At 38.0% G+C, this 13090-nt stretch overlaps 1 protein-coding gene across 1 annotated transcript in view; it reads left to right on the top strand.

Annotated features, from left to right (window-relative positions):
- LOC126252808 (E3 ubiquitin-protein transferase MAEA) overlaps nucleotides 1-12791 on the top strand; it is a 63797-nt gene extending 51006 nt beyond the window's left edge. Inside the window, exons 5-8 of the mRNA XM_049953748.1 lie at nucleotides 6553-6644; nucleotides 11161-11310; nucleotides 11939-12135; nucleotides 12267-12791. Coding sequence (XP_049809705.1) covers nucleotides 6553-6644; nucleotides 11161-11310; nucleotides 11939-12135; nucleotides 12267-12368 — 541 coding nt within the window. The 3' untranslated portion in view covers nucleotides 12369-12791. The remainder of the gene's footprint in view (nucleotides 1-6552; nucleotides 6645-11160; nucleotides 11311-11938; nucleotides 12136-12266) is intronic.
- Nucleotides 12792-13090: the final 299 nt, after the last annotated feature.

Consider the following 13090-nt stretch of genomic DNA (forward strand, 5'->3'; position numbering starts at 1 on the left):
CTGGGTGGAGATTTTAGTTTACCAGATTTAGACTGGGAGACTCAACATTTATAACAGGTGGCAGGGCCAAAGAAACCAGTTAAATTTTTTTTTTTTAAGTGCATTATCTGAAAACTAACTTGAGCAGTTAAACAGAGAACCGACTCGTGGCGATAACATGTTAGACCTTCTGGTGACAAACAGATACGAACTATTTGAAACAGTCAACGCAGAACAGGAAATCAGCGATCATAAAGCAGTTACAGCATCGATGATTTCAGCCGAAAATCAAAATATTAAAATAGTTAGGAAGATTTTTCTTTTTAACAAAAGTGACAAAAAGCAGATTTCAGAGTACTTGACAGCCCAACATCAAAGTTTTATCTCAAGTACAGATTAGTGTTGAGGATCAGTGGACAAAGTTCAAAACCATCGTACAATATGCATTAGATGAGTATGTGCCAAGAAAGATCGTAAGAGATGGAAAAGAGCCACCGTGGTACAACAACAGAGTTAGAAAACTGCTGTGGAAGCAAAGGGAACTTCACAGCAAACATAAACATAGCCAAAGCCTTGCAGACAAACAAAAATTACACGAAGCGAAATGTAGTGAGGGGGGGGGGGGGGGGGGGCGCTATGCAAGAGGCATTCAATGAATTCGAAAGTAAAGTACTATGTACTGACTTGGCAGAAAATCCTAAGAAATTTTGGTCTTATGTCAAAGCAGTAGGTGGATCAAAAAAATTGTCCAGACACTCTGTGATCAAAATGGTACTGAAACAGAGGATGACAGACTAAAGGCCAAAATACTAAATGTCTTTTTCCAAAGCTGTTTCACAGAGGAAGACTGCACTGTAGTTCCTTCTCTAGATTGTTACAGAGATGACAAAATGGTAGATATCAAAATAGATGACAGAGGGATAGAACAACAATTAAAATCGCTCAAAAGAGGAAAGGTCGCTTGACCTGATGGGATACCAGTTCGATTTTACACAGAGTACGCGAAGGAACTTGCCCCCCTTCTTGCAGCGGTGTACCGTAGGTCTCAAGAAGAGCGTAGCGTTCCAAAGGATTGGAAAAGGGCACAGGTCATCCCCGTTTTCAAGAAGGGACGTCGAACAGATGTGCAGAACTATAGACCTATATCTCTAACGTCGATCAGTTGTAGAATTTTGGAACACATATTATGTTGGAGTATAATGACTTTCCTGGAGATTAGAAATCGACTCTGTAGGAATCGGCATGGGTTTCGAAAAAGACGGTCATGTGAAACCCACCTCACGCTATTCGTCCACGAGACTCGAAGGGCCATAGACACGGGTTCCCAGGTAGATGCCGTGTTTCTTGACTTCCGCAAGGTGTTTGATACAGTTCCCCACAGTCGTTTGATGAGCAAAGTAAGAGCATATGGACTATCAGACCAGCTGTGTGATTGGATTGAAGAGTTCCTAGATAACAGAACGCGGCATGTCATTCTCAATGGAGAGAAGTCTTCCGAAGAAGAAGTGATTTCAGGTGTGCTGCAGGGGAGTGTCTTAGGACCGTTGCTGTTCACAATATATATAAATGACCTTGTGGATAACATCGAAAGTTCACTGAGGCTTTTTGCGGATGATGCTGTAGTATATCGAGAGGTTGTAACAATGGAAAATTGCACTGAAATGCAGGAGGATCTGCAACGAATTGAGGCATGGTGCAGGGAATGGCGATTGAATCTCAATGTTGACAAGTGTAATGTTCTGCAAATACATGGAAAGGAAGATCCTTTATCATTTAGCTACAATATAGCAGGTAAACAACTGGAAGAAGTTAATTCCATAGGCATTAGGAGTGATTTAAAATAGAATGACCATATAAAATTAATCGTCAGTAAAGCAGATGCCAGACTGAGATTCATTGGAAGATTCCTAAGGAAATGCAGTCTGAAAACAAAGTAAGTAGGTTACAGTACATTTGTTCGCCCACTGCTTGAGTACTGCTCACTGGTGTCGGATCTTTACCAGATAGGGTTGATAGAAGAGATAGAGAAGATCCAACGGAGAGCAGCGCGCTTCGTTACAGGATCATTTAGTAATCACGAAGTGTTACGGAGATGATAGATAAATTCCAGTGGAAGACTCTCAGTAGCTAGGTACAGGCTTTTGTCAAAGTTTCAATAACATAACTTCACCAAGGAGTCAAGCAGTATATTGCTCCCTCCTACGTATATCTTGAGGAGAGACCATGAGGATAAAATCAGAGAGATTAGAGCCCACACAGAGGCATACCGAGAATCTTTCTTTCCTCGAACAATACAAGACTGGAATAGGGAGAACTGATAGAGCTACTCAAGGTACCCTCTGCCACACACCGTCAGGTGGCTTGCCGAGTATGGATGTATATGTAGATGTATATACTGACCAGCATCTCTGGAAAACACTGATGGATGCCTGATGTGCAGATGACTTACTACCAGCTTGAAATGCATTGGGCTCCTGAATACATGGACCTGATGTGCTGCTTGTATTCTGATTCCTCTTTATGCAGGCAACAGCTTTTACAATGCCTAATTGGAGCCACAGTGATGTAGATGTCGTGAAGTACCTGGCATCTACGCCAACCAATGCCACATCAAAACCACAGTCAAGTTAAAATCAGAAGGGAGGCTCAACATTGGAACACAACACTAGGAACTGAAAGCACATTCATTCATTTCAGAGATGAAGAGGTTAGCCGTAACTCACGGCAGTATTAATAGTAACCTTGAACTTCATGCATATGATGCATTTATCTATAGTGAAGTAGGCGTACGGTCTGAAGAAAAAAAAAAGAAAAAAAACTGCACAAATAGTTAGATCTTGATAAGATTTCAGTGTGGTACAAAGATAAACAAAGTGCTTGAAATTTTCAGAAATGTAAAACTGCATTTTGCAAAATGAAAAAATGTATTTCCTGTGACTACGATATCAGTGTTGCACGAATCAGTGAAGTTGAACGAATTCCTGGGTTTAACCAGTTGTACAGGCATAAAATGAAATAATCACATAGGCTCTGTTGTGGATAAAGCAGGTGGCAGACTTGTTTCATTGGTAGAATACTAGGAAATACAATCACTCTACAAAGGAGATTGCATGTAAAAGTTGCTAGGGACCCATATTAGAATTTTGCCCAAGTATGTGGGACTTGTACCAGTGATCAAATTTGTCGACAAATGGGAGAGTGCCACACAGATACTGAAAAACCTGCTCAGGGAAACATTTGAAGGTAGACACAAACTGTCCCTTGAAATCTTACTTATAAAATTTTAAGAACCTCTGTAAACTGATGAATCTAGAAATATGCTACAGCCCCATACTTACAGCTTCCACAGGAATCATGATGACAAGATTGTACTAATCACAGCACTCATAGTAGCATTTAAGCAATCATTCCTCCCATGCTCCGTAGATGAACGGAACGTGGAAAAAGTCCTAGTTGGTACAACAGAAAGTACCCTCTGCCGGGCACTTCACAGTGGTTTGTTGATGTGGGTTTGGATCTACATGTCAAATGTATGGTTTGGATCGGGCTGTTCCAGCACAAGAGCTCAGCTGTGATCACCCAGTTGCCCACGGGCACTGGGCAGGAGTGAGTTAACAGCTTGCACCCGTCTGCACAATGTCAGGTGGACAGTGCTGGGCAAGCAGCTTACATGGAGCACTGTGCACAAAACATTGCCTAGGTAGGAGACCATGTACAATGCAGTGCAGGGTGACTGGCTATAATTAACAAAAACTTTAATATAAGCCAAACATATGAACATTTTATTTAGTTTGAGAAATACATTTCCATTTATTCACAGTTAATGAAATATTGGGTGTTAATCCTCAAGCTGGCACAAGATGCAGAATACTCTTAAGTTTTGAGTTGTGCATCTGGGACCTTTCTGCAGCTTTTACTCTCTTCAGCTTTTACTCTCTTCAGCATAGAAAAGAGTTGTTTGCAACCAAATGTGGAGCCAAATATAGATATAACGTCAGCTGCATTCCTGTGTAATTTGCAAAAAGCCTCTGCATGAAGATCACAATACCTTCTTACCAAATTTGTGGTGTTGTAACATCTGTCTTTGAGCAGTGTGCTGTTTAACAAATCAGCTTTGATGAAGTTGTACAATAACTTGTTGATAATCATCAAAACTTCTCTCTTCAGGCAATTGAAGGGATGAAAAACACTTGAAAAAAGTTAAGATTCCACTATCAAGTCGCCTTTCAAATAGATGAAGTTTGCCCATGAATGCGTTAATTTTATCACACATATCAATAATTAATAGATCCTTTCCTTGAAGTGAAGTGACTTATTTAAGCTGTTTAGATGTCTTGTAATGTCAGTTAGGAAGGCCAAGCCTGCCTCCCATGTCTTGTCATAGACTGACGGCTGCCCCTCTCCTTTCATTTCCATGAACAATACAATTCCTTCCTGAATTGTGAAAAATGCATTGATAACACTGCGTCTGCTAAGCCATCGTGCTGTGCAGTGATAAGGAATATCGCCTTAGGCTGCTGCCAGGTCATGCAAAAAGCCTTTGACTGACACTGTGGTGCCTTCCAAAATTTGTGCACTTCACCACGACCTTAATGACATTGGCACATTTCACACTTTCGGGACAAATAGCTTCCTTGTGGATGAAACAGTGTATACTTGATATTTCTTTCCAAATTCTGTCTTGATATTTTCCTTCAGACGAGTCACAAAACATTGCTGGCTCTCAACCATTTGTGGTGCACTGTCTATTGCCTTAGAAGAGAGCCTGTCCCATGGCAAGCATGTTTCCTACAAACTCACAAACAACATCAAATATGCTGTGACCTGTGGTTGTGTACTCCATCAGTATCACATCTAGCAGCTCCTCAAAATCCTGTAGTTCCAGATATTGTGAGCTGAATAACATCTGTGACATCTGTGGTTTTTTCAAGGGCTAGCAAAAAAGCTATTAAAGTCTGGCACTTTTGCTTCAGTTGATTTTCCAAATCCATGCCCAATCATGGATCCGATGAGATACCATTTGCTTGGAGAGGCAAACTCCTTCAAATTTTATAAGCTTTTCTGGCACTAAGCACTCGATGATGCCAAGCAGACATGATCTCACCAAAGACCTATTTAGAATGGTCTTCCGTTTAAGTTGTTGCAAGGATGTGTGCAACTTAGTAGTTTACTCGAAGTGCCGCACCAGTTGAAACTTCGTCGTCGTCAGAAACCTACAATAGCTGTATAACACATCTGTAAAAAAATGAAATCAATATGTATGCAGAGCTCGTAGAAGTATGTATTCATTTGTTATATTTATTTATTTTGCATCATATTGACCTATTCTGAACTACTTCCTTCAGTGTAACAAAGCATTTTCTTGCATTACTATCCAGCTCATTGTACTGCTTCACATGAAGAGACATGTAGTGATGCTGTATATTATACTCCTTCATCGTATTCAGAATTTCAGGACACAGATGATACTGAGGCAACCCATATTTCTCAACAAACAAAAACCTCTCTTCCCAACTTTGTGATAATGGCAACAGGCTCCTTATAGAACTCATTGTGATCACTATGTCCACTACAAAGTACAAGGTGTAACTAAGCAACAGGCATGTGTGGTGAAATGGACCTTTGCGGGTGGCCTAACCCCTAATGCCTGGTCACTGGGCAAGCCCATCTAAGCCTGTGGGTGCCCATGCCCCATGAGGCTGACTTGGAACAGCTTGGTTTAGATCTACATGTCAAATGTATAACCAGGTTTTAACAGTTTGTCACTTTGTGATTAACTTTCAGTGTGGACTGCACCCATATTAATGTGGTATTACAGTACCACAAGACGTATGAAAACGTGCAGACTGTAGCTGTAGCCGTGGAAGTTAGGATTTAGGGTTTCTTAAATTACTTCAAGCAAATACGGGAGTGATTCCTTTGAAAAGTTAATTGTCAGTTTTCCTCCTCCTCCTCCCCCCCCCCCCCCCCTCCACCCTCCTTCCCAATAGTGAACTCATTCCCCAAGGGGAATTAACTCTTTAATCTCCATTCATGTGCTACCTATGCACCTTACTGAGTTTGTATGGGATGTAGCCAGATAGCAGCAGTGTTGTGAGGATGGAAAATGAAGTCACCTTGCATACACCATCTTTGAAATAATTCCCATACCTTTGTTTTTGAGGTGGACACACTACAGCATATTGCATCACGTTATTCCATTTGTACTTTGTCATTGTGTTCTGTTTTGTATTTGTACCATTAGTTTTCATATTATTAGTCATTTGCTGTGTGTTAAGTACTTTGCTGTGATTTTCTTAGCTGTTAAATTTTCAAAAAACACTTGTATTATTACAAGATAATGCCACAACACGACACCTTCAGATATTGTATGTAATAATTGTTGTTCCTCAACTTACCAATTGCTTATCCAATATTTCTTCAACATGTGTGCACATTATAGATTTTGGAAGTAAGTGTGAAAGTAATTTTGAATAGATTCCATGTCTTAAGCAAAACATCATCTTATATGTCTTTGCAAAGTAGAAAATGTGCATCAGTTCGGTTGTTAAGAAAAATTCATTAATTTCTTAGGCATGCCCGTAAACATTTCTCGAGTTTTGAAGAGGAGCAACTCCAAGATGTGCAGCATTGTATGGCCCTTTTGGCATTTCCAACAAATACAAGTAAGTTATCTCAAATTTTAACGCCTTTTGCTATTCATTATTATATGATACTATTTATGATTATTCCATCTGAAAGAGCATTTGAATTTAAATTTCATTATCTTTTCATGTTCCAGAGTTTCCTCATGTGTGTACTTTGTTGTTTCTGTGTTGTTCTGCCCACTTTTGCTTTTGTCTTGTGGTTTCTATTGATATTTTTTGATGGTATTTGTGAAATTTTCTCAGTCTTCCATTTCGTGTAATGTCGTGTCCTTTATCCACTTCATTTTTCCCATCTGAATAGCTTACTTCAAGAACTTTTCTTGTTCTTTACCTGAACATATCTGTGAATCTGTATGTATATGTATACATTTCAGATGTTGCTCTCTTCATACAAATTCCTTCTTTTTATTGGTGTAAAATTATTTAGATATTTTTGCGTCACCATTTTTCCATTATTTATACTTTTATTCCACCAATTTGTGTTGTTTCTACTGCTGTTATTTCTACTGCATATACTGTTTCCAGAAGTACACTGTCTGATCAAAAGTATTCAGACAACTCTATGTAATGTGGTATTGACCACTAGATGTCCTGAGAGGTGGACTTGCCAGTATAAAAGGAGGAAGAGAGTACTGTGTTCTCAGTAGAGAAGCAGTAAGAGCAGAAATGGGCTGTCAGGAGAGCTGTGACTTTGAATGCAGGAGGTTGAAATTAACTGTACAGATAAGCTGCAACAATCAGCAGAGTCCTCTAACTGAGGAGGTATCAAGAATGGTGTCCATCAGGGTTTAGTCTTGGGTCCCACAATTTTCTTAATATATATTAATGACTTGCCACTCTATATTCATGAAGATGCAAAGCTAGTTATTTTTGCTAATGATACAAGTATAGTAATCACACCCAACAAGCAAGAATCAGCTGAGGAAATTGTAAATGATGTCTTTCAGAAAACTATTAAGTGGTTCTCTGTAAATGGACTCTTCACTAAATTTTGAGAAAACACAGTTTATTCAATTCTGTACAGTAAATGGCATAACACCATTGATAAATGTAGACTATGAACAGAAGTCTGTTGCTCAGGCAGAATACTCAAAATTTCTGGGTGTGTGCATTGATGAGAAATTGAACTGGAAGAAAGACATCGATGATCTGCTGAAACGGTTAGGTTCAGCTACTTTTGCTGTTAGGGTTATTGTAAATTTTGGTGATAAACATATAAGTAACTTAGCCTACTATGCCTGTTTTCATTCTCTGCTTTCATATGGCATCATATTTTGGGGCAATTTGTCATTGAGAGAGAGAGAGAGAGAGAGAGAGAGAGAGAGAGAGAGAGAATTCATTGCACAAAACATGTAATCAGAATAATAACTGGAGCCCTCCCAAGATCACCTTGCAGACATTTGTTTAAGGAACTCGGGATATTCACAGTACCTTCACAATACATATATTCACTTATGAAATTCATCATTAGTAACCTGTTCCAGTTCAAAAATAACAGCGAAGTGCATAGCTGCAACTCTAGAAGAAAGGATGGTCTTCACTATTCTGGATTAAATCTCACTTTGTCACAGAAAGTGGTGAATTATGCTGCCCCAAAAGTCTTTGGTCATTTGCCAAATAGTATTAAAAGTTTGACAGATAGCCAACCAACATTTAAAAGCAAGTTAAAAGAATTTCTGAATGACAACTTTTTCTACTCAATAGATGAATTCTTAGATATGAATTAGTAACTGTAAAAAAAAAAAAAAAAAAAAAAAAAATAATATTATTTTGTACAAAGAAAACTTATGTTAAAGTGACATGTTACACATCATTACGAAATGCCGTTTCCATGATCTGTGGAACAAGGATTAATTTAATGTAATGTGGACTTGTCACTGGATGTCACCTAAGTAATAAATCCATCAGAACATGGTGACCAATCCAAAGCTGCCCAAGTTGACTCTCAGTGATGGGATTAAGTGGAACAGCAAAGGAACAACCACAGCTAAACTAAGACCAGGTACACTTATACTCATGGAAAGGGACAGATGAGAATTGCGGAGGGTGGTTGTAAAAAATTGCATGAAATCAGCAGAAGGAATTGCTCATGAGTTCAGTAGTGCTACCAGATGTCCTACTAGCACAATGACTGTGTATAGGGAGTTTAAAAGGAATTGAGATAGTGGTTGATCAGCTCCTTACAAGTCACATTTTTCTGTTGTCGAAGCTAACCATTTCTTGAGCTGTTTAAAAGGGAACACTGCTGGACAGTGAAAGACTGAAGATTGGTGTTCTGTAGTGGTGAACAACTACTATACCCTTGGCAATCTGAGGGGTGGGTTAGGGTTTGGAAAATGCTCAAAGAACGTTACCTGCCATAATTTGTAGTGCCAACAGTAAAATACAGAAGAGGTGGTGTGCGGTATGAGGGTGTTTATTTGGTTAAGGTGTTGTCCCCTTATTGTGCTTAAGAAAACACTAAATGAGGAAGGATTTGAACACATTTTACAGCATTGTACAGTAGAGGAACAGTTCAGAGACCATACTCATTAACAAGACAGTGCACCCTATTATAAAGCAGCATCTGTGAGGCAATGGTTTTTGGATAGTAATATTGGCTACTAATAGGTGTCCAGATACTTCTGATCTGATAATATATGGTTATGTTTTATTGTCTTATATTTTATGCTGATGAATTTTGTTGTAAATTCCATGTGAGCATCTATGCTTTTGGAGTTCCACATTCTTTCTTGATTAGCCCCTTGAGTTAATTCCTGATGGTTGAGTAATTTGAAATAAGGGCCTTATGCAAATTTCTAATTGGTTATTGCTGTGAACAGATTGTCCTGTATCAACTTGCAATGTACTGTATTTTTCACATGAAATTTGTAAATTAGTTTTTTATGTAGCTTTTTCTCTATTGTCCTAAACATATTCTCAGTAGCTCATGAGGATTGTGACATCATTTTCAAATGCCAGGCTCCTCACATTGCTTTCTCGTGTGTCCTGATAATTTTCTCAAGAACAATGATAAAGATCAGGAATAAGAACCTGTCATGCTGCTGCACTTCAGTTTTGATCTCAGATGACATGGAAATTTCTCTCTTGATCCAAAATTTTTCAAGTTTGTTGAAGAAAACCTGTCAGTCTGTGGAGTCATACCCCATCTTGAAGTTCATAAAGAGGACCACTGTATTTCTGCTATTTCCCACTTGAAGAATTGTCTTTAGATTCCAGAACTGTTCTATGCAGGAGCATCTGTTGTAAAAATGTACCTGGTACTCTACCTGGGGATCTCCCTTATCTTTTGAGTTTGTTTGGGGGCTTTGATATAACTTTGTAGGTGACTAGCAAGAGATATAGACCTAAAGAATTACATAAGAATGTTGCTCCTTCTCTCCCGCCACCTTTCTTGTGAAGTGTACGAGTTCACATCCCCACTCAAAAGAGATTTGTTTGATTTTCCATAATTCTGCTATTTTCTTTTCATTCTTTGCATAAAAAGTTTCATCACTCAGCTCCAGAATTCTGCAATAATTCTGTCTTCATATGTGAATATTTTATTAAATAATATATGCTATTTCCATGATGGTTGGTAGTTTAGAGTTTTCTTATTGAAGTAGTTCTACAGCTTAATAGTGTAAACAGTCAGCAGTGACTCTTAATTCTGCTTGATAATACACACAGTCAGCAGTCAATCAAAATTCTGAAATTTTAGAAAGACTGTATATGTGAACTGAAATCTGATTACAATTGAGTATATCATATATGTACACTGTTAAATTAAGAATTAAAATGTGTGGACAGTTTGTGTGTATTTAAGAGGAGAGATATTTCATGCCACATAGAGTAAACACGCTAATAACAGACTGAAAATGTAACAAGAAATTAAACATAAGAAAGTCAAACAATGGAAACTCCAAGTTGGAAAATGAACAATATAAGGAAAAGGTAGATTGCTGCTCACTGTAAAGATGACACACAGAGTTGCAGACTGACATCTCCTTGCCACACAGCCTCCCTACCAGAGATGCTGGACATGTGTGTGTGCAGTATGCTTGCTTGTATGAACGAATGTGTCTTTTTGTTGTGCCTGTATGCAACTCAGCATGTCACATTTATGGGTTAGTTGCAATCTGTCTTTTCCTTCTACTGTTTAGCACAAGAGAGCACTTTTAATACATATGACCATAACTTTTTTCCCAGTTATTTGTACTTCATAAAGAAATGTAGCCAGTATTTGCCTTTATTGTTGACTGCAACATTTATGTGTACACTTGTGATTGTATCCATGTTGCTCTGGTTAGAAATCACTTCTGTTGTTTTAGGGGCTAAGATAATAGTATTATTACAGTTGATTATCATGAGGAAAGTAGAAATGTAAAATGCCAGTTTTACAGCTCTATCTAGACCATTTTTACTAATAATACTAACATTTTCTTGTATCTCCTAAATTTGGTACACCTTACAGCAAGATGTAACTGTAGGTGTAAGTAGATGGAAGTTAATTCTGTGTAACTAATATAAATATTCTGATTTCTTTCTCTTGCAGCTCTTTCACCATATAAGGAACTGCTGGATGAAAGCCGATGGGAACGGTTGGTGGAACAGTTCCGGCAAGAAAATTATAGGCTGTTCCAGTTAGCTTCCCAGTCTGTTTTCACAGTTGCCTTGCAAGCTGGACTGTCAGCCCTAAAGACACCATATCCTTTTTTCATTGCAGTAGTTTGTAGTAGTAGGTAGTTTGTGACTTGATCCTTATTGTGTGTACATCGGGGTCCATGGCTGTTTTTACATTCAGTAAAACTTTTGTAGCCATGTGACCAGATAATCATGTTTTTCTGACCAGTATTTCAGCCACTGTTGCAAGGTGACTTCATCAAGATGGTTTATTTAGTGCTGGGCCAGTGCCTTATTGAAATCTCATACAGAGTAAGCCCACCCTGTTCAGTCAGTTTGTCAAGAATGTCACTGAACACTACCCCTGCATTTGCTGATAAAAGCCAGTAGGAAATAAAACACAAACTACTATCAGTAAAGGTTTTCTGTTCTATCCGACCATTCAATGAAAAACAGAGTTCAATGATGATGTTGACAGACAGGCACAAGGAGCAGGATGAAATTGCTCTACACAAGATGTGAATGTGGCACTTTCCACTCGATGGAGGTCACTTAACAACACTGGTTAAAACATTGGTCTGCAAAACATGATGATGCATTCAAACTTTAACCTGGTGCTTATTAAGACTTTAGTGTGTATGTTGTTCTGACTACTTATAAATATTGAAAAAAAGAAAGAACGTAGCTGTATGAGCCTTAACGGACTATCACTCAGTGTTACAGTCAGAATCGAGAAAGTCGGAACCCAAGTTGCCCTGTGTGCCAAGAGTCACTGAATGAGCTAGCTATGCCATTACCTTTTGCACACTGCTCTCAGTCTCGCTTAGTTTGTGCTATTTCAGGCCTTCCATTGAATGAGCACAATCAGCCAATGATGTTGCCAAATGGCTATGTTTATGGTGAACAGGTGAGTTCTCCAAAAATTCTCAGTTTATAACTTATTATTATTATTATTATTATTATTACCATTAGCATTATTACTACTACAATTATTAATGATGTTATTATTCCGCTGTTGATATCTGAGATTTGTTGCAGGCTTTGGAACAGATGGCAATGGAGAACAATGGTCAGATAGTGTGTCCTAAGACAAAAGAGGTCTTCCCCTATATAAAGCTGGAAAAAGTATTTGTAATGTAAAATATTTTGTACACCTTCAGGTGCTGAGTTGTTACTACTCCCAAATTAAAATGTTAATAATTGATCTGTTCACTCTTTTATGTTTGTTTTACTTTTTTACATTGGCATGTATTGTATGAGACTTGCACATCATGGTTGAAATCTACAACAAAATCTGTATAAATGTTATAACATGATTTAATTTGTATCAATGTTCACATTACTTAACTATTTGCATGATGGTTCCTGCAATATTTCTGAGTTCTTGCAATTTGATTATAATGTTTGAGAATGAAGTATTTAATATTCCTCTGATGTGTATCACTGTCAATATTTGTAAATTCAGGGAGGAATGCTGTGTATGTGTCATAAAAAGTGTAATGTTTTGTATATGTGTATATACATATCTGAGAAGTAATAAAGAAATTGCATAGGAAAGAATAAGCCACTGTGTACAGAAATTGTTTTGTTTTACTGATGACTCCTTTATCTAGATCAGACCCCAGTGGTAGGCATATCTGTTGGTAAAATTATTCTTATACCACTAGTCTTTACATTAGATACACTGACAGTTCATCACTCCATTAGTGCTGGATCCAATTTATATTTCTGAGAACTTCGTCAATTATGACATAATGGGACATAATTACAAGTAATTTTCTTACAAACTTTATAGCAAGGTTTTAAATTTTTGAAAGAACTGCTCATTTTTGGCTGTTGATTTCAATTTACTATGTAAAATC

The sequence above is a fragment of the Schistocerca nitens genome, chromosome 4, assembly GCF_023898315.1.
Source record: "Schistocerca nitens isolate TAMUIC-IGC-003100 chromosome 4, iqSchNite1.1, whole genome shotgun sequence".
NCBI lineage: Eukaryota > Metazoa > Arthropoda > Insecta > Orthoptera > Acrididae > Schistocerca > Schistocerca nitens.